Source organism: Salvelinus fontinalis, chromosome 14, assembly GCF_029448725.1.
Source record: "Salvelinus fontinalis isolate EN_2023a chromosome 14, ASM2944872v1, whole genome shotgun sequence".
NCBI lineage: Eukaryota > Metazoa > Chordata > Actinopteri > Salmoniformes > Salmonidae > Salvelinus > Salvelinus fontinalis.
In genome coordinates this window covers 34,432,934-34,456,073 of record NC_074678.1, presented here as the reverse complement: position 1 = coordinate 34,456,073, position 23,140 = coordinate 34,432,934, and the positions used below count along the sequence as shown (strand labels likewise).

Below are 23,140 nucleotides of genomic sequence, written 5' to 3'. Positions count from 1 at the left end.
CAGACATCAAGCAAAGAGTAATCGCTTGTGCGCCACACCTAGGTGCAAAAATAGGCTGCTGACTGTTGTACACATCCGCTTTTCTTCTTCGATGAGGTTTGACGGTGGTTGACATTAAATAAATGTTGCATTACCGCCACCTACTAGACTGGAGTATATAACTCCCGTATACTTTGCTTGAAAAAAATAAGTGAACAAATACCCTACCATCTAACACACTAACAAATAAAATAAATAAAACACCACCCTACTCTATTTTTATATTTTACATTTATTTAGTCCTACTTCAGGCCAACATTCTGAAAGGACAGGACACCACCACCCATAAGCTTGACACCTGTAACAACGTAATGTATTCGTCATAATAGCTTGTACAGGATAACTTATATATCCTAACATCACTTTGGGTCCCCGAGTGGCGCACCGGTCTAAGGCACTGCATCTCAGTGAATAGAGGCATCACTGCAGTCCCTGGTTTGAATCCAGGCTGCATCACATCCGGCCGTTATTGGGAGTCCCATAGGGCGGTGCACAATTGGCCAGGGTAGGCCATCGTTGTAAATAAGAATTTGTTCTTAACTGACTTGACTAGTTAAATAAAGGTTAAATGTTTTTTTTTAAATGTATCACACTCTGTAACTCTTCTGAAGTCAAGTCTCGCAAACCCAATACCTCTCTGCAGCTGCCACCAGCACAATTTTCTGCAACTTACATTCTATCCCTGCAGTACAGTTGATAACCATTGCTATAAATGCTAAAAATCCAATCTTACTGAAACATATTGACTTATCCCTCTGTAGTGGTACAGATCTACTACTCACACCACTCCTCTCAGGATCCCCCACCCTTGACCCATCTTCCTCTACTTTCTTCACTGCCTCAGCATACTACACCTTTTGCACTTAGCTAACCCTGGAAACCTCAACCTGCTTATCTCTCTCCGACATTTCTGATCCCCAGCCCCATGGGCACCCCTACAATTAACACATACCACTCCTTTCCCCGATGCTACACATTCCTTTGTCTCATGTCCTTCTGCACACTTCTCACACCTAGGATCCTCCCTCCTACACACTGCTGCCACATCCCCATAAGCTTGACACCTGTAACAACATAATGTATTCGGCATAAAAGCTTGTACAGGATAATTTATAGATCCTAACATCACTTTGTTGCTCAAGACTCAACATCAAAAGAACGACTCTTCTGTTTCACCACTCTCATCACCCCGTCTGCGTCGCACCAAACGACAAGCATCACAAACACCGGGAATCTTCTCCTTCAGTTGGTCAACTTCACATTAACCCCTACCCCAGTAATCATTCCTTTCCGGACTGAGGGGCTGCTCCGGACTGAGGGGCTGCTCATGGCTGGCTGACGGCTCTGGCTGCTCATGGCTGGCTGGCTGCTCATGGCTGGCTGGCGGCTCTGGCTGCTCATGGCTGGCTGGCGGCTCTGGCTGCTCATGGCTGGCTGGCGGCTCTGGCTGCTCATGGCTGGCTGGCGGCTCTGGCTGCTCATGGCTGGCTGGCGGCTCTGGCTGCTCATGGCTGGCTGGCGGCTCTGGCTGCTCATGGCTGGCTGGCGGCTCTGGCTGCTCATGGCTGGCTGGCGGCTCTGGCTGCTTCTGGCTGGCTGAAGGCTCTGGCTGCTCCTGTCTGGCGGAAGGCTCTGGCTGCTCCTGTCTGGCGGAAGGCTCTAGCGGCTCCTGTCTGGCGGACGGCTCTAGCGGCTCCTGTCTGGCGGACGGCTCTGAAGGCTCAAGAGAGACGGGCGGCTTTGAAGGCTCAGTACAGACGGGCGGCTTTGAAGACTCAGTACAGACGGGCGGCTTTGAAGGCTCAGTACAGACGGGCGGCTTTGAAGACTCAGTACAGACGGGCGGCTTTGAAGGCTCAGGACAGACGGACAGTTCAGACGGCGTTGGGCAGACGGGCAGTTCAGGCGCCGCTGGGCAGACGGCAGACTCTGGCCGGCTGAGGCGCACTGTAGGCCTGGTGCGTGGAGCCGGAACTGGAGGTACCGGGCTAAGGACACGCACCTTCAGGCTAGTGCAGGGAGCAGCAACAGGACGCACAGGACTCTGGGGGCGCACAGGAGGCTTGGTGCGTGGTACCGGAACTGGAGGTACTGGGCTGGAGACACGCACCACAGGGCTAGTGCGTGGAGGAGGAACAGGGCTCTGGAGACGCACAGGAGGCTTGGTGCGTGGTGCCGGAACTGGTGGTACCTTGCTGAAGACACGCATCATAGGGCTAGTGCGTGGAGGAGGAACAGGGCTCTGGAGACACACAGGAAGCGTGGTGCGTGGTGTACGCACTGGTGGTACTGGGCTGGGGCGGGGAGGTGGCGCCGGATATACCGGACCATGCAGGCGTACTGGCTCCCTTGAGCACTGAGCCTGCCCAACCTTACCTGGTTGTAGTCTCCCCGTAGCCCGACCAGTGCAAGGTGTAATAACCCGCACTGGGCTGTGTAGGCGAACCGGGGACACCATGCGTAAGGCTGGTGCCATGTATGCTGGCCCGAGGAGACGCACTGGAGGCCAGATGTGTTGGGCCGGCTTCATGACATCCGGCTCAATACTCAATCTAGCCCGGCTATGCACACGTACGGGAGACACCGTGCGCTCTACCGCATAACACGGTGTCTGCCCGTACTCTCGCTCTCCACAGTAAGATCGGGGAGTGGGCGCAGGTCTCCTACCTGACTTCGCCACACTACCCTTTAGCCGCCCCCCCCCAATACATTTTTTGGGCTTGACTAACAGGCTTCCTACCGCGTTGTCGTGCTGCCTCCATTCGCCGGTATCCCTCCTCACACTGCGCCAGAGAATCCCAGGCGGGCTCCGGCACTCTCCTTGGGTCGATCGCCCACCTGTCGATCTCCTCCCACGTAATGTAGCCCAGATCCTTCTCTTGCTTCCGTGCTGCCTCCTCATACCGCCGCCTCTCGGCTTTAGCTGCCTCCAGCTCTTCACGAGGGCGGCGATATTCTCCTGGCTGTGCCCATGGACCTTTACCATCCAATATTTCCTCCCATGTCCATGAATCCTGCGATCGCTGTTGCTTTCTCCCACGCCGCTTGGTCCTTGGTAGGTGGGTGATTCTGTAACGGCTGTCTAATTCCTCCTCCTCGGATGAGGAGAAGGAGTAAGGGTCGGACCAAAACGCAGCGTTGTATGAAGACATAAATGAATTTATTTAAAGACAAGACGAACACGAAAAAACACTTTGAAAAATTACAAAAACAACAAAACGACGTAGACAGACCTGAACTTGAGAACTTAATATATAACACGAAGAACAGGAACAGACTAACCAAACGAACGAACACGAAACAGTCCCGTGTGGTGCGAAAGACACAGACACAGGAACAGTCACCCACAAACAAACAGTGAGAACAGCCTACCTTATTATGGTTCTCAATCAGTGTAAACGTCAAACACCTGCCTCTAATTGAGAACCATATCAGGCAACACATTTAACCCAACATAGAAACACATAACATAGAATGCCCACCCCAACTCACGCCCTGACCAACTAAACACATACAAAAACAAGGAAAACAGGTCAGGAACGTGACACACATGACAAACAATAACGCACAAAACAAAGAGGGAAGCCAAAGGGTTAAATAAGGAACATAATTAATGGAATAGAAATCAGGTGTGTATAATGAAGACAAAACCAAACGAAAATGAAACATGGATCGGTGGCGACTAGATTGCCGGAGACATCGACCGCCGAACGCCGCCCGAACAAGGAGAGGTACAAACTTTGGTGGAAGTCGTGACACATACTTCCCTTTCCCACCTCCAAAAGGGGAAACAACTGTGATAATTCTGGGGACCCTGGGACTGAACTCCTCCCTCTATAACTGGACTTCCTAACGGGACTGCCCCAGGTGGTGAGGGTAGGCAACAACACCTCTGCCACGCTGACCCTCAATAGGGGGGACCCTCAATGGTTTGTGCTTAGTCCCCTCTTGTACTCCCTATTCACCCACAACTGCGTGATCACGCACAACTCCAACACCATCATCAAGTTTGTTGACAACACGAAGGTGGTAGGCCTGATCACCAACGGCGATGAGACAGCCTACAGGGAGGAGGTCAGAGACTTGACAGTGTGGTGCCATGACAACAACCCCTCCTTCAACATCAGTAAGGCCAAGGAGCTGATCGTGGACGACAGGAGAAAGAGGGGAGAGCACACCCCCATCCACATCAACAGGGCTGAAGTGGAGCGGGTTGAGAGCTTCAAGTTCTTTGGCATCCACATCACTAAGGACTGAACAGGGTCCACACACACCAGCACAGTTGTGAAGAGGGCATGACAGCACCTCCTCCCCCTCAGGAGGCTGAAAAGATTTGGTATGGGCCCTCAGATCCTCAAAAAGTTCTACAGCTACGCCATCGAGAGAATCTTGACTGGCTGCATCACTGCTTGGTATGGCAAATGCACTACCCTGGACTGCAAAACGCTACATTGCGTGGTGCGGATAGCCCAGTATATCACTGTGGCTGAGCTCCCTGCCATCCAGTACCTCTATATCTGGCGGTGTCAGAGGAAGGCCCGAAAAATCGCAAAAGACTCCAGCCACCAAAGCCATAGATATTTACTCTGCTACCGTCCGGCAAACGGTACCTGGGCATTGGCTCCCAGACCAACAGGCTCCGAGACAGTTTCTACCCCCAAGTCATACGACTGATAAATAGCCGAAAGAACTGATAAATAGTTAATTAATGGTTACCCGGACTATCTGCACTTATCTTGCACTGACTCTATGCACACTCACAAGACTATATCTACTGTACACACACACTCACACACTCACACACACACTGACACTCTCACACAATTCAGTCCCATTCAAAATCCTATTTTTCCTATCCCCTAACCCTAAACCTAACCCTAACCTGTACTCTTACCCTAACCCTAACCCGTACTCTTACCTTAACCTTAACCTTAACCCTAACCCTAACCTTAACCCAAAAACCTAACCTTAACCCTAACCCTAAAACTAACCCTAGCTCCTAACCCTTAACATAATTCTAACCTTAACCCAAGTTGGTCAAAAAAATAAATCTGGTCCCCACAAGAATAGATAAACATGTCCACACACACACACACACACACACACACACACACACACACACACACACACACACACACACACACACACACACACACACACACACACACACACACACACACACACACACACACACACACACACACACACACACACACACACACACACACACACACACACACACACACACACACACACACACACACACACACAGAGAACAGGGGAGAAAACATCACAAAATTCACTGAGGATAGATTACATACACTAAGTACACAACATATTAAGAACATGACAAGGACTGACCAGGTGAATCCAGGTGAAAGCTATGATCCCTTATTGATGTCACTTGTTAAATCCACTTCAATCAGTGTAGATGAAGGGGAGAAGATTTGTAATCATTTAGACAATTGAGACATGGATTGTGTATGTGTGCCATTCAGAGGGTGAATGGGCAAGACAATAGATTTAAGTGCCTTTGAACAGCGTATGGTAGTAGTTGCCAGGTTCACCGGTTTGTATCAAGAACTGCAATGCTGCTGGATTTTTCACGCTCAACAGTTTCCTCTGTGTCTCAAGAATGGTCCACCACCCAAAGGACATCCAGCCAACTTGACACAACTGTGGGAAGCATTGGAGTCAACATGGGCTAGCATCCCTGTGGAATGCTTTCGACACCTAATAGAGTCCATGCCCAGACGAACTGAGGCTGTTCTGAGGGCAGTTCCATACTACTTGTCAGACATAGAGAATTGATACTATATATTCGCTGTTGGGTTTAGATGGGCGTGGGGTGTCCATGGGATTGGCATGGAATGTGGGGGGTCCGTGGGTGATTTTTGACAATTTCTTTGGGTTCCTCATGTCTCACTCATTGTTAGAAAAAAGTTTGGTCCAAATCGGATGTTAGGTACGATAATTACTGAATATTATCGTATGAATTAAAATGGCCAATTTAGGTGCAATCAATTAGCTTAATTTCTCAGAGATCAAATGATATTTCAACAAAATAATGTTGCCGGAATGCTTATCTTATCTGTTTCTAATTACAGAAACGATTTCAAACAATCTGAGATGGTGGGTGTCATGGCCTGCTGAAACGACATGGAACAACCCACACATCATATGCTGCTGCTACGCAGTACTTTTATTTTACTCTTATTATGATCTATCCTGATGCCTAGTCACTTTACCCTGCCTTCATGTACATATCTACCTCAGATACCTTATTATGATCTGTCCTGATGCCTAGTCACTTTACCCTGGCTTCATGTACATATCTACCTCAGATACCTTATTATGATCTGTCCTGATGCCTAGTCCCTTTAGCCTGCCTTCATGTACATATCTACCTCAGATACCTTATTATGATCTGTCCTGATGCCTAGTCACTTTACCCTGCCTTCATGTACATATCTACGTCAGATACCTTATTATGATCTATCCTGATGCCTGGTCACCTTACCCTGCCTTCATGTACATTATACATCTTTGCAGCTCTGCATCTTTGGGAAGGGCTCGTAAGCAAGCATTTCACTGTTAGGTCTACACTAGTTGTATTCAGCGCATGCAACAAATACAATTTCTTTTGAATGTTCCTTTTAGAAGTATAACTTATACCCATAGAAAATGCACTTTTACGGGTGCGTTTACACAGGCAGCCCAACTCTGATCTTTTTATTTCTCACTAATTGGTCTGTTGACATATCACATCAGATCTTTTCACGTCAGCTTTTTTTCAGAGCCGATCTGATTGGTCGACTGACCAATTAGTGAAAAAAATATCAGAATTGGGCTACCTGTGTAAACGCAGCCTATTTTAGGCTAGATGGGACAGTTCACCCCAAGTAAAAGTTGGACTGCATTTTTGCCATTCCTCAAAAACCCTATAAAACAAAACTTATTCCTGATTTCTTTCAACTCATTTGGCCTCAATCACATAAAAAACTAAAAACATGTTGTGCATATCTTTCCCATATTAATTCTGGATTGAGACCAGCATATCAGGGTAGCTGTAATGCACTGGTTAAGGGCTTGTAAGTAAGCATTTTACTGTAAGGTCTACACTTGTTGTATTCGGGGGCATGTGACAAATACAATTTGATTTGATTTTGAAAAGGGAAGCGATAGATCAGAGTACACAATTTGAATTTGGTGATTTATCCCATGTAAAGTGAAAGCTATGGAACATTTGATTTCAAACAATTTATTGTTATTATTGCACTCCGACTGTGAACGACTGCCAGTTGCCACGTCACTTTGTCAAGTCTTCCAGCAGGTGGTGCCTCTGCGAAGAGTTCAGACCTCTTTCTGCATCATTAGTAAGTTTCCACCGCATTCTAACTCTCTGTCTCTGAAGTGCCATACAACACTCTCTACCGGTCTGTGCTGTTACGTAAGGTATTATCTAAGTACTTTAAGACATGGGCTTATATAACAGAATGTCCTGTTCCATCCCCAAAAGCCCATTACAGGGCAACATGTCATATTTCATATGGTTAGAGCTGTTTTTAGCAGCATGACAGCGTTTTAAATCACTTTTGCGACTCCTTAGACTTCTAGATTTTAATCAATAGGACTAAAGTCAGACAAACTTTTCAATATTTCTAGATTTACTTTCACTGAGATAAAGACATCTGGTCAATATGAAGGGACGTGCTTTATGCTGCTATTCAAAACATTGAATGTGATTGAAATCCCACAATGTGTATTGGACTCCTACTGACTGAGCGAGGAGTTGAACGCAGACTGATTATGATTGTGCAAAGACCATTCAAAGCCATTTAAGCCCAATATTACACCCAGAAATCGACTCTTACTCAGTCTGCTAAGTGCTTTACTTTCATTCAAGTATTATTCAGACCAAACGCACTCTCAAGGTTATTTTTCATGATCTCTATTTAGGCTCCATTCACATTGTCATTCAGTCCTTCACATCCAGCCAATTGAACACCCACTTGCTTTTGACTCACACTCACAGTTTCTTTTGACTCACACTCACAGTTGCTTTTGACTCACACTCGCAGTTGCTTTTGACTCACAGTTACTTGTGTCAACATTTTAAGATGTCTATTTTTTTTACAAAATAATATTTGCACGGACTGTATTGTACCCATTGGATGTATGCTTTAAACAGACAACATGTGAACGTTTGCTTGTAGGAGCAATGACCGGTTACATCAGGCCATATCCATAAGGGTAATCCCAAAGCCACAGAGCCTGAGAGTAGTGATATTGTTTTTTCATTCTGTTGTAACAATGTACAAGCGCAACTTGCAGGCTAAGAACAGGGTTTTACCCTTTGGACCCATTCCCCATCAGATAGAGGAGCAATAATGATAACGTAATCCTGCCACAATATAAAGACCATCATGGTTATTGGCAGTGATCCTGTTGCAAACTGAACTGAAGACACAGCTAGCAGTACAGAGACAGACGAAGGAAAGAGTAACAGATATTTGAAATGATACAGTGAGCTAGGAGATAGGGAGAGAAAAAGGGTCAGGCTTTTTGGACATAATAGAACATTTAGAAGTTGACAACTGAGAAGTTCACAACTCATAATTTCATGTAAACTGTCTATGAGAAAAATTAATAAATGGTGGATAGCTTCACTGCTGTGTGTGCTTTATGACCATATTCAGGGCCTTCAGAAGTATTCGCACCCCTTGACTTTTTCCACATTTTGTTGTGTTACAAAGTGGGATAAAAATGTATTTAATTGTAATATTTTTGTCAACGATCTACACAAAATACTCTGTAATGTCAAAGTGAAAAAAAAATATTACATTAGTAAAAACTTAATGAAAAATAAAACACTAATATATCTTGATTAAATAAGTATTCAACCGTGTGAGTCAATGCACGTTAGAATCACCTTTGGCAGCGATTACAGCTGTCTTCTGGGTAAGTCTCTAAGAGCTTTCCACACCTGGATTGTACGACATTTGCCCATTATTATTTCCAAAATGATTCAAGCTCTGTCAAATTGGTTGTTGATCATTGTTAGACAACCATTTTCAGGTCTTGCCATAGATTTGTGTAGACTTGGCCTTTTGGTGTTTTAGGTTATTGTCTTGCTGAAAGGTGAATTAATCTCCCAGTGTCTGGTGGAAAGCAGACTGAACCAGGTTTTCCTCTAGGATTCTGCGTGTGCTTAGCCCCATTCCGTTTCTTTTTTATCCTGAAAAACTACACAATTTTTAATGATTACAAGCATACCCATAACATGTGAAAACATGAAGCGTGGTACTCAGTAATGTGTTGTATTGGATTTTCCCCAAACATAACACTTTGTATTCAGGACAAAAAGTTAATTGCTTTGACACATTTTTGCAGTATTACTTTGCCTTGCTGCAAAAAGGATGCATGTTTTGGAATATTTTTTATTCTATACAGGCTTCCTTCTTTTCACTCCGTCAATTAGGTTAGTATTGTGGAATAACTACAATGTTGTTGATTCATCTTCAGTTTTCTCCTATCACAGCCATTAAACTCTATAACACTTTTTATGTCGCCATTGGCCTTATGGTGAAATCTTTGAGCAGTTTCCTTCCTCTCCCGCAACTAAGTTAGGAAGGACGCCTGTATTTTTGGAGTGACTGGGTGTATTGATACACCATCCAAAGTGTAATTAATAACTTCACCATGCTGAAAGGGATATTTTTACCCATCTACCAATCGGTGTGGCATTGGAAAACCTCCCTGGTCTTTGTGGTTGAATCTGTTCTAAATTCACTGCTCCACTGAGGGGCCTTACAGATAATTGTATGTGTGGGGTACAGAGGTGAGGTAGTCGTTCAAAAATCATGTTAAACACTATTATTGCGCACCAAATGTAAATGTAAAAATTTCGAAAAATGTAATTCCACTTTGACATTATGGGGAGGCCAGTGACAACAAATCTGAATTTAATCAATTTTAAAGGAAGGCTATAACACAACAAAATGTGGAAAAAGACAAAGGGTGTGAATACTTTCTGAAGACACAGTAGATGTGAGAGAAATAGCTCTGTCACTATTGAGATGTATAGACTAATAGCCTTGCCAAAATAATCTTCCATCAACTTTCCAATACAATTCCTAAGGCTTTCTGATTTACATTTAGAGAACTGAAACAGCCCAATCAGTATCAGCATTTGACAAAGTGAGATTTAAATAGATTTGTCTTCCACATTAAAACACTGAGACTGGCAGTTGATGACTGCAATTCATGACTGCAATTTGTTTTGGTGGATCTTTTAATTTTCCCTGTAGAGCCCAGGGGTCTTTGCATGTGTCATAATTGCAGCTAAAATGGGAACAAGTTTGAACATACTTTAGAAAAGAGCAAACATAAACATGTTCCCATGTTTTGTTTTTGTTTCATTTATACCTGTGCTGCAATTCTAGGCATTAGTCATAAGCACAACAGAATCACAGTAATAACAACAGGTGGTGTCTTCTAAATATTGTCAATGGTGTATCGGAGGCGAAGTCAGGTGCAGGAGAGCAGAGTATAATGAACAGGCGCACTTTTATTAAAGTTCCAAAAACGAGAGCACTACATAAATCAAACGCACTCAAAAAACGGAACATAAAAGTAAAGCGCGTAAACTAACACCACATAACATGAAACAATTACACGCAAAACATGATGGGAAACAGAGGGTTAAATACAAGTAGATTGATTGGGGAAATGAAAACCAGGTGTGTATGGAAACAAGACAAAACAAATGGATATATGAAAAATGGAGCGGTGATGGCTAGAAAGCCGGTGACGTCGATCGCCGAACGCCGCCCGAACAAGGAGAGGAGCCGACTTCGGCGGAAGTCGTGACAAATATATCTGGAAACGAATGCAGAAACTTCCAGGAGATCTACATAAAAATATTTTATGAATTGTGAGAGGATATAAGGGCATGCTTTTTTCTGTTCAGACTTGAAAGAATTGATTGATTTAAATTTATAAAATAAAGATTTAATTATTAAAGCATTCTTTCATTTTTATAGGGATTGTTTGAAATGGATAAACAGTATCATAGTGTGTTGGTTACTTTATGAATTAACAAACAACACAGAAACTGTGTCAAAGGTTAACCCTCATTCCTCCTGTCAATCTGCTATCAAACACAACAAGAGGAAAGGAAAGTATAAACTTTTCATCCATCCATGTTCTTTCTTTTCTAGACAGTCAAACTTGCCTCAGTTGTCAGTCTTTCCCTGCCAATCAAATCTCCGCTTTACATGCTGGCCAATGGGGTGACAGACCTGGGGTTGATGACTGGATGTGCTTTGTTGGAGTTTAAACCTTGGACCTCAGAACACGAGCAGTGAGATACAGTAGAGACACACTGGAACAGAGCTCCTTCACAACAAAGGAAACGGACCATTTTACTGGATTTATCTTGTTTTGGGGAGTTCCTCCCTGTTCCACCCTAGTTCTGAAATGATGGACCACTATTCAGACCAGGTAACACGGCCTATGTGTTTGTTTCTGTGTTTTACTATGTCCTGGATAAGCAGTTTATGTTATTAGGGCAGCCAAGGTTATATGTGCCATCTCACAAAGTTCCTAAGACGCAGTAGATCTACCTGCCAGTGAGTGGGTGAGTGTGTAGGTTTGGGTGTTTTGTGTGGTCTACATAGACTGACACTGTTTTAAAGTCCAAACTAGATCAATTTAATTGAGTTTAACTCAAGTTTACTGTGTTGAATGGCATGGTAAAACTGATTAAAAAGTTAGATAAGAGTGACATGAGATAATGGTAATAAAAGGCTAGTCCTTGGTATGATTGCTGTTACAGCCTTCCTGTAAGGATCTTTGTATGTTATCTCTCATTTGTAAACATAGAGTAGCATGATGTCATTGAGTGGCCTGTTCTGTTCCAGGGTTGCGACGGGATTGAGCTGCTTGATTTGCTGTTTGATCAGAACGATGGCATCCTCCGTCACGAGGAGATGGGACACCATGACAACCATGCCTGGCCTATTCACAAGCCAAACGTGAGTGGAGTGAAAGCATTCACTCTTTGATGTTACCCTGCCGTGATTTTACATTTTCACCTTGGCTGTGTCTACCACGTGATCCCCATATCTAGCCTACTTTTCTCAACCACTCTTTCCAGTACGGCTGTACAGTAATTAGAACATTTGGTGTGTTATTTGGCAGATGCTGCGTCCAACAAAGCTACAGGGCGAGGACTTCTTGAACACCCTCCTGAGTGTTAGTGACTCGGTTTCGGGGTCACCCCTATGGTCGCCCTCTCCCAGTGACAGTGGAATCAGTGAGGACCCCCACTCCGATCAGATGGACAGCCCCAAGCGCCCTGAGAGCCCTCCCACAGAGCCCAATTTCCTCCCCCCTCAGCCACACACCAGGGCCGCCCTGGACATCAACTTCTCCATGAATATCAGTAGGACATATATGGCACACATTAGTACAGAAAGTATACAAATATATAGAGCATTTCATGTTATTTATTATATAAGTGACATTGAGAAAATTTGCTACGTTATTTTAGATGTGTGATTAATATTGCTTATGTCAACATTATAAGCTCCTCCTTTGAAAGCAACACAGTTTTCATTTGTATCTTTAGGCTAATCCTGCCTTTGTATCAGTATGAACACAAACACAGACAAATGATGGCCCTTACGTCTGGCCACATCCTGTCTCTCTGTATGGTTACAGATGGCTGGGACTCAGGCTTCTACCCAGGAAGGACTGGTGGGACAAAGTGTTCCTCTGATGTACACAAAACCCAGCTGACCTCTAGCTTTCCCCTCACTGTCAAGGAGCTACTGCTCTCTGGTACATCTGAGACGGTGAGTGATGATAAATGGTATGCGTGTGTGTGCGCGTGTCTGTGTGCGCGTGTCTGTGTGCGTGTGCGCTAGCATGCGAGTAAGTGTGTGTGTGAGTGCTTGGATGAGTGCGTCTGTAATGGCTTGTTCGTATGTTGGCGAGTGTGTTGGAGTGGAGAGGAATAGGTAAGATGGATAAAGTCATTCTAAAACATTCAGAGGAGAACATGAAGAAACAGGTTAACTTAAAAGAGACAGTCGCAGCAGGGCATGAGTTCAGGACGGTAATGTAACTGGTGTGAGGAAAGCAGGAGATGAGAGGAATGGGCTATGCTGCCTGCCTGCCTCTGCGCTCCTTCCACTCACTCTGAAAAACACATTGCTGCTCAGGCCACTGGTTGCGATGCTTTACATATTATGTACTGTATTAACATTCCCGTCTCACTTCCAGCCCCCACAGCAGTCCCAGCAGTCTTTCCAAGAGTTGATTCTCAATGAGGACGAGAAAAAACTGCTCGCCAAGGAGGGGGTGACTCTGCCTAGCCAACTACCCCTCACCAAGGTAAAACTTTTTTGCAGTCTTTTGCAGCTTCACAGAACAACTTAAGACTCTTGAGGATTTCAAATGCGTGTAAACATGCTAAATATTTTGTTCCTTTGTCGTTTTCCATTAGTATGAGGAGAGGATTCTGAAGAAAATTCGCAGAAAGATCCGGAACAAGCAGTCGGCCCAAGAGAGCAGGAAGAAGAAAAAGGAATATATTGATGGTCTGGAGAGCAGGTACTGACAATAGGCACTAAATAAATGGACAAGATATGGACTCACAGGCCTAAAGTCAAAGTAGAAGTGTCCAACTTTGACAACTGACAAAAATGTATAAAGCACTTCTACCAACTAACAAGATATTTGCAACACGTCATAAGCAATGTTCCCTCTAAACTGCGCTCCTGTGCAGGCCGCGCAGAAGAAATATCAGCCCGTGCAGTGAAGCACGAGATTGAACGTCACTCAACTTTCTCGAGTTTTCCCTGTTAGTTAACACTATCAATGTTTCCTTTTACTATGGGAATTGTGATGGAATCAATGCAATATTAGCCACTTCCAATGCAACATCCTGAACAAAACTAAATATGCAAGAGATTTTGCTGTAGGCAGAACGAATCGGAGTAGGATTCTACCCAGAACTGTGCGGCATAACCAATCAGAGCTGCAGTAGGCCTATATGCAAATAGACCGTTGCCATATATGGATCTGTGCCATTCACTTTGAACTGGACTGTGTTTACACCATGAGTTGTGGTTAGATAAGCTTGTTTTGAGATCAAAGCGAGAGCTGCATGTAGCCACCTGTGCACATGTGTTCATATCCTTTGCTAGGCAGTGAGTTATTAGCCCAGTTATGGATAATTTGTAGTCAGCAATGGGGGAGTGATTGTTTCCTACAAGAGCACAAAACGTATACATATCTAGACATCTTTGAAAAGCAAGTCATGAAAATGGCTTTTTTTTGTCTTAAAGGGGCAGTGCTATATTTTGAGATGGCTACTTAGGCTTGAATAAGCTAACAAGCAGAGAGTAGCATAATTTGTTTAATTCTCTGTAATAATGGTATGGGACTAATAATGCCTTTTATTTTGTTAAGTGGTTTCTTGTATCAAACAACACAACAACATTTTTAATCACCTCCTTGTCTGAAGGACACGTGGATAAACAGGTTCATGTCAAGCTCTGCATGGTTTTTTCAAAAGTCTCATGAACACCACACATTGGCTGCTACTGTAGGCTGAACGATAGAACAGCTATTTCCATGTAAAATATGTTAGAGTGACTTTCCATTGTTTAAGGCAAGTCACTCTGTTAGGTCTACGTTATGATCAAATAGCCACAGTAGCCTACTTGGCCACTGTTAAAACTGTAACTTAAGTGGGTACAGCCTCATTGTACACAGTAAACGCACGTTGGAATTTTCACAACTTTCACGTTTGCCCTCAGCAGACCTGAAATGTGCCCAGTGCTGGTCTCAGGGTGCTGAGCACAAAACATTTAAGAAACAGTGTGTGAGTTTTGTGGTGCAAAGAAACTGCATAGGGCCCATTGTGTAATTCAGTGTCCTTGAGTGTCACAGTATGATTTGATTATACCAAAGTGTTTCTCGGCATGCTGGTGAGTGATACTGTAGCAGGATGGTGTTTTTCTTGGACTGATCGAGCAGCAACAGCTTGTCAGTCTCATCTGGGAAATTCCCTTGTTGTTCCTCTTCCAGGATGACTGCCTGCAACACACACAACCAGGAGCTGCAGAGGAAGGTGTTCCAGTTGGAGAAATGCAACACGTGAGGAACCTACAAACGAATCTCCTCTCCCTGCTCTGTTTCTGCCTCCGTACACCCAGTGGCAAAGTTTGCTAATTGAGCCTCTGTGTCTCCCAGGTCTCTGATGGAGCAGCTGCGTAGGATGCAGACTCTGGTAATGAACGGCTCCAAAAAGGCCGCCCAGGCTGGGACCTGTGTCCTGGTAAGCAGAAGTGTCACTTTTAGAAACAGTTCACTAGATCAGCTCATACACCATATGGGATTAGAGAGAGACAGACAGGTGGAGAGGTAGAAAGATGCAACCACCTCACTCTTTCCCATTTAACCAGGGGATACAGCTACTGTTAGAAGTTATACCATTAGAATTATCAACAGTGAGAATGAATGGTGCTAGTCAAGGAACAATTGAGGCCTGGATATATACCTGACTCTGAAAAGAACAATCTCGCTAAAGCCCCACACATACAAACCAATATATATACTGTATATATTTTTTACTGCTAAACCTTGTTGGCTGTGGCAAAGTACAAATTATCACTTTTTCACTTTTCCTTTTTCCCCAGGTGCTGCTTCTGTCCTTCTCCCTCATCCTCTTCCCAAACCTGAAACCTTTCTCCGAGCCCAAAGTCAGCCAAGGAGGGGACTTCAGCCCAGTGAGAGGTGAGTCAGCCTCCCGTACTGCCCGGCCAAACCTCGCCCCGCCACCCCGTACCTCCTGCCTCACATCACAGCTGGAGAGCTGATTAAACTACAGCTCCTCTCATAATGCCAGACGCTGCTATGGCGCTGCTGCTATAACAACTCACCTGCAGAGCAGCTGCTATAACAACTCACCTGCAGAGCAGTCCGCCAGGACCCCACATTTCAGATCAAGAGCAGAGCTGGCAACCCTTAGCACAGAGAACATGTATTACTAATCCCTATTCTCATCAGCTTGTCTGACTAACAGTCTCCTTTCAACAGTTGTACACTCTTAGAAAAAAAGGTGCTGGCCTCCCGAGTGGCGCAGCGGTCTAAGGCATTGCATTGCAGTGTTCGATCGGGTTCAATCTCAGGCTATGTCACAGCCGGCCGTGACCAGGAGACCCATGAGGCAGCACACAATTGGCCCAGCGTTGTCCGGGTTAGGGGAAGGTTTGACCGGCCGGGATTTCCCATCGTGCTCTAGCGACTCCTTGTGGCGGGCCGGGCGCCTGCAAGCTGACTCCGGTCGCCAGCTGTACGGTGTTTCCTCTGACACATTGTTGCGGCTGGCTTCCGGGTTAAGCAAGCAGTGTGTCAAGAAGCAGTGCTTGGCAGGGTCGTGTTTCGGAGGACGCACGGCTCGAGACCTTCGCCTCTTCGAGTCCGAATAGGAGTTGCAGTGATGCGACAAGACTGTAACTACCAATTGGATATCACAAAATTGGGTAGAAAAAGGGTAAAAAATAAAATAAAAAAATAAGGGTGCGATCTAGAACCTTAAAGGGTTCTTCGGCTTCCCCATAGGATAACCCTTTGAAGAATGCTTTTTGGTTGCAGGGAGAACCCTTTTGGGTTCCATGTAGAACCCTTTCTAGAGAGGGTTCTAAATGGAACCCAAAAGGGTTCTGCCTGCAACCAAAAAGGGTTCTCCTAAGGGGACAGCTGAAGTTTTTTCTAAGAGTATAGGAATTGTTGGATACAATATGAAAGGGATTTCAAAGATATCTAATGGTCTCATAATGTTTTAAGATAGTGAATGACTTAAATGTAATTACTCATCTTAACTGATGGTCTGTCAGCTCTGCGAGTGGAATCTATTCTTACAGTAGATGTCTTTGGTTAATTGTACAACCAAAAGCCAGGGTACACGTTTTTTAAAAGGTGGCTTACAGTCTAACAACTTAAAGTTGGACTGGGGATGTAGTATGTGTGACATTAGTTCACCATTTTTTTTTTTTTTGTAATACATTTTGTCCCATTTTCTCCCCCCAATTTTCGTGGTATCCAATCGCTAGCAATTACTATCTTGTCTCATCGCTACAACTCCCGTACGGGCTCGGGAGAGACGAAGGTCGAAAGCCATGCGTCCTCCGAAGCACAACCCAACCAAGCCGCACTGCTTCTTAACACAGCGCGCCTCCAACCCGGAAGCCAGCCGCACCAATGTGTCGGAGGAAACACCGTGTACCTGGCCCCCTTGGTTAGCACGCACTGCGCCCGTCCCGCCACAGGAGTCACTGGAGCGCGACGAGACAAGGATATCCCTACCGGCCAAACCCTCCCTAACCCGGACGACGCTATGCCAATTGTGCGTCGCCCCACGGACCTCCCGGTCGCGGCCGGCTGTGACAGGGCCTGGGCGCGAACCCAGAGACTCTGGTGGCGCAGCTAGCACTGCGATGCAGTGCCCTAGACCACTGCGCCACCCGGGAGGCCCATTAGTTCACCATTTAATGACTGGAATCAATATGTGTTGAGCTGCTTAGTCACCTGTAACCTGTGTCCCTCTCTCCCCTGCAGTCCAGTCACGATCCCTGCACAACCTCCAGTCTTCCAGAGTACTGCATGTCATTGACCAGCCGTACCATACTGCAGACGGCGAGCCCAAGTCTCCGCACCACCATTTCCCAGGAGACCAGGGGGTAAATGAGATGACCTCTCTGCTGGGTAAGCTGGGCACCGGTGACGGCGGCCAGGGGCTGTCCAATCTCGACCCCATGTCTCCCAACAATAGCCTGGATGAGCAAGCCCATTTCCACGGGGACCCCATTACCGGCCACATAGCTACAGTGACCTTGAATCCACACCGCAGAGCCACACTACGCCCACATGCTGATGACATGTGATTGGATAGAGTATTCCCAGCAGGATTCTTCTGCTCTGCTCCCATCTCCACACAATTTATATGATGAAACATAGAGTAGCACACACCTCAGTCTCTTTTTTACACTGTTAGGGTAATAAGAAATAAATCATTCCTGCTTTTGCCTCATATTTTATGTATATGCTTTTTTCTTGTTTGTTATACTGTTTTGTATTGTTTTCAAGATGAATTGAGCATCTCTTGCCCCTCCATGACTGTTTTAACATTGACTGTGTAGATTTGTGTATTTTGAGAAAGGCAACAATTCTTGTTTTTCATAACTGTGATGGTGTGTACAACTTTGAGCTTTACAAACAATTTTGAGATTAATTTTGCATGTATACTACGAAGCAATAAGCAATACTTTATTGACAATCATGCTACAAATTAATAAAACTGTCTCAAACTTTAGAATGTTTAAGTGCTGTCTGCATGTCTGAGTAGTTTCATTAGATTCAGTAGCTCGTGCCATTAGCATCTAAAAGTCTAAGCTGTTGGGCGGGGGCGGAAAGGGGGGAGGGGTACCAAGCTAACATATGGAATTGTTTAAGATGGTCATACCATGGATCCTTTAGCTATTTGATTTAGAATTGTAGGACCCCTTTAGGTATCAAAACATGTTATTTTCAATTATTTCATCCAATATGGAATTTGGCCTTTACTACTATAGCCCATAGAAATGCACTCAATAACACATTCATAAATGGCAAAAAAGACAGTCAAAAAATAAATCATAAGGGTTTGTAGTGTCGGTCCTATATCTAGGAGATATAAGAAAGCTCAGGATATATATATATATTTAGTTTTTACACATATTTAACCCCTTCTTTTTGAAATTATTTTATAAAACTACCTCCATACCTCCATCCGTTTGTATGGGTTATCTTCAGACGAGTCCCATGACACTTGTGGTGATCATAGAGCAAAATGGAGAACCCAGTTGTGTTCGTGAGAGTGGTCATAATAGTTTGTTGGCCAAACCATTCGGACACTACAGACGTTTTCATGAGAAGGACGATTTTCGGGATGTGTCATGGTCTGACAAACACATAGAGTGGATGGAGAAGAAGCCCATGCAAAAAAACTGATATCTCTAGCTTAAACTGACCGATTCTGATGGAGATTTGTATTATTATATTACTTAGATTGATGCATGGGTGCGTCAATAAACTCTTAAAGATTTAATATTTCAAAAGTGGTTCAAGAGAAAAGGTACAAGATTTCCCAAGATGGTGCATGAAAAACTGACACAATCTAAATATCTCAGTGGCATATTTACAGTGGGTTTGATGTCTGAAACGACAGGGATTTACACAGAAAGAATGAGACAAAGTTAACTTGGTCAAAGGTATTGCAGAGTCACGATAACCTTCCACTGACAAAATACACAAATCAATGCTCTTGCTCAATGCTCTAACAAACCATGACATCCCCACAGCCAGTTTGTTTACTTGTCTGTGAGTGTGACACTCCTAGTCCACCCCCGCCTCATTGGCTTGTCAATAGAACCGCAAAACCCCAATAGTATCCCATCAGCTAGTGAGTGAATAAAAGTGTTCTCGCTCCAGTGCTTCTTGGTCCCCAATTTGATCTAACATTTCATATCAAATTCTGACAGTCTGGCTAGTCTGCCAATTTCTGACACACTCAACATCACAGGGTTTGGGGATAGGCTGGAGAGGTGGAGGTGCTATTCTGTTTCAAGTGTATTGTGTCTAGCTGACGAATAGCAAGTGAATCAGCATAAATGACAAAGACACTATACCAACCTTCATAACAATGGTGCTCATTTAACCGAGGTTGACATAAATGACAGGTGTCTGGAGACTCTGAACGTTGTCTGTGTGTATGAGTGTGCGTGCATATATGTGGGTATTTGGAAGGGAGTGTTACGGGGGTAGTGTAGGAGTTTGTGTGTTATGAGGTAAGAGTTTGTGTGTGTGTGTGTGTGTGTGTGTGTGTGTGTGTGTGTGTGTGTGTGTGTGTGTGTGTGTGTGTGTGTGTGTGTGTGTGTGTGTGTGTGTGTGTGTGTGTGTGTGCGTCTGTCTGTACGACTCTCTGTGTTATGAGGTTGGTTTATCCACAGTGGTCTTTCATCCCAACCCAGTGGGGAAGGTGGCTTGTTTGGGTCGATCCTTATCTGCCATTGTGCCTCTGGCCTCTCAGTCTTTAATCATGGGGAGAGTGGCTCAGCGACCAGCGTCTTTAATCAGCTTCTCTGTGCCCCACTTTGATTGTCTCCCACTGGCCCCAAGTTCTCCACCCACGGGTTGAATCCCACTAAGTCAGACCCTGAGAGAAGGACACGAAAAGATGAAGGACACAGTCAAAGAGTTGTCCTTGTTGTCACTTGTTTAAAGGGCCAATCCGGGATTGGTACATCCATTTTTGGACTTTTAAATTAATGATACCATTGATTATTGAGGAATATAACTTATAAATGCCTTATGAGTTTATTTCAACTGTCTTACCCCATCAGGACCCAAAATATAAGCTCCATCTTAACACTGTGTTGCTTGAAAACATGTGTTTTATCTCATGGATGGTCAGTTCTTGCATGAATACTGTAGCTCCTTACATCTATAGCTCTATCTATGAAAACAGCTGTTTAGCAAAACAACTGATTTAGATTGTTTTCAAATCCCGGATTGCTCCTTTAATCCTGTTTATGGCATTTCTGTTTTGAAGTGCAGCGCTGACCCAGATAAACTCAAGAAAAACTCTTGAGTGGTTTAAGCTTCCTCTTTGATAATTCGTTTTTGAATGAGAGTCACAAAAACAAATGAAACCAAACCAAGTAAATCAGTATCTTTTTGTCCGTTGGGTGAGGGAAGTAAATGTTCATTATTTCCATCAGCAAAAGGGACAACAGAAATAATGGTTCCATTTGTGATTGCATGCCATGTTGTGGTTCTGGTATTTTCTATTTGAAGTGTATGATATGATCAACACAATGTACGTAAAATAGCTAATACCTGAAGGGGTGGGCGGTTCGATATATACAATAAAGAGATTAAACCCGTCTGCAGGTTTGTCCAACCTCACAGGTGAGTGAATCTACGTGTTTGTTAGGATTAACCTGTGCTGTGGCCTTAGTGTGATGTCACAGCTGATGTTACAGCTGCACTATCCTTTGTCTACTGACGTAATCTCTTATAAAATGTAAATGTCTGGTCATCTGTACAATACTATAGGCTGTGCAAATGCCAACCACTAGGTACTGGCTGTCTATTTCTAGAAGTTCCTACCTATTCAAGGGTAAGACATTTTCAATTTGGCTCTGACATGACTCATGAGGAGCTTTTTACATGATTTCAAACCAATTTAGTTTCATAATAGACGGTCGACTCATAATAAATGGCTGGCAATGCTGTGCTGTCACTATATGCTGTGCTGTCTCTACCTTCTTGCCCTTTGTGCTGTTGTCTGTGCCCAATAATGTTTGTACCATGTTTTGTACTGCTATCATGTTGTGTTGATACCATGCTGTGTTGTCATGTCTTGCTATGTTGTTGTCTTAGGTCTCTCTTTATGTAGTGTTGTAATGTCTCTCTTGTCGTGACGTGTGTTTTGTACTATATTGATATTTTATTTTTAATCCCAGCCCCCGCCCCCGCAGGAGGCCTTTTGTCTTATGGTAGGCCTTCATTGTAAATAAGAATTTGTTCTTAACTGACTTACTGTAACGCACGTCGTCGGGAGAAGGAGAAGAGGACCAAGGTGCAGCGTGGTAAGTGTTCATATTATTTAATAAAATACGCAACACTTGAACAAAACAACAAACACGACAAATGAGCAGTCCTGAAAGGTGAAACAAACACTAAACAGGAAACAACCACCCACCAACACAGGTGGGAACAGGCTACCTAAGTGTGATTCTCAATCAGAGACAACGATAGACAGCTGCCTCTGATTGAGAACCATACCAGGCCAAACACACATAAATACAAAACAAGGACAACAGAACACCAGACATAGAATGCCCACCCAAACTCACGCCCTGACCAACCAAAATAGAGACATAAAAAGGATCTCTACGGTCAGGGCGTGACACTTACCTAGTTAAATAAAGGTAAAATAAATAACAAATAAAAATTATATGAAGTAATGCACATGTTAACCTGTGAGCCTGAGAATGTGCTTATGCCCCCTATGCGTTCTACAGAATTTTAGCCCCTCCCAAATCCGTTTCCAGTTGATATGTCAGAATACTTTAAGAAACATTTCTTAAAGTATTTCTGGATATGTGCGGTTTGACTTCCGTTTGACTTCTGGCCCATCGCCATGCTTCATTATGCCAGGGAGGGAGGAGATGTCGCAAAATTGTTCAAATTACTAAATGACATTCACAGAATTTGAAAGCTACTGCAAGGCATTGGTGAGAAATGGAGGAAAAAATCTAAACAAGTGTTTCCACATAGCATAACAGCTACAAAGCGGATGCTAGCTAGCCTCTTTTTCATTAAATAGCACCTTAGGATGGAATCCAAGAGATGGCAGTCTACCTCTCGGTTTGTATTTTATTTTCTTCACCGGAACGAGTAACTATTTTTCAGAGCCTTCTGGCTAGTCTGTATCAAATGGTTGTTACTTTGTGTAACAAAGCAATAGGTCTACGTACTTTCATTTGGTTGAGCAGGGCCGGCACTGGCATAAACAATATTGCCCTTGACCCAACTTTTTTTTAAAACATTTTTTCAACTCAGTTGGGGTCTCAACTAACTGTTGAGAGTTAATAGTAGAATACACAAGGTGCAATTTCAAAATTTGGTTGTGCATCAGCAGTTTTTCTCTTGTTATGTCAGTCACTGGGTAGGACACTCAACAAGCACAGCACTTACACAAATGACTGATGATTGGCTGAGAGAAATTGATGATAAAATGATTGTGGGGGCTGTCTTGTTAGACTACAGTGCAGCTTTTGACATTATCTGTCACGATCGCGTTGACATGAACGAGAGGACCAAGGCGCAACATGATTTGAATACATCTTCTTTTAATAACAACGACGAAGATGAACACAACACACTTATACAACACTAACGAAAACAACAAACGATCGTGAAAAAACTTCAAACGTAAGTGCACACACAAACTACTTACGTCGACTTATACATTTACACA

At 44.1% G+C, this 23,140-nt stretch overlaps 1 protein-coding gene across 1 annotated transcript; it reads left to right on the top strand.

Annotated features, from left to right (window-relative positions):
- The first annotated feature begins 11,389 nt into the window (after nucleotides 1-11,389).
- Nucleotides 11,390-18,430, top strand: LOC129810714 (cyclic AMP-responsive element-binding protein 3-like protein 3-B). The gene is made up of 10 exons (XM_055861502.1): nucleotides 11,390-11,544; nucleotides 11,964-12,077; nucleotides 12,244-12,487; nucleotides 12,766-12,899; nucleotides 13,330-13,440; nucleotides 13,553-13,659; nucleotides 15,142-15,210; nucleotides 15,307-15,391; nucleotides 15,753-15,849; nucleotides 17,674-18,430. Exons 1-10 carry the CDS (start codon nucleotides 11,521-11,523, stop codon nucleotides 17,997-17,999), a joined length of 1,311 nt encoding a protein of 436 aa, XP_055717477.1. The 5' UTR covers nucleotides 11,390-11,520; the 3' UTR covers nucleotides 18,000-18,430.
- Nucleotides 18,431-23,140: the final 4,710 nt, after the last annotated feature.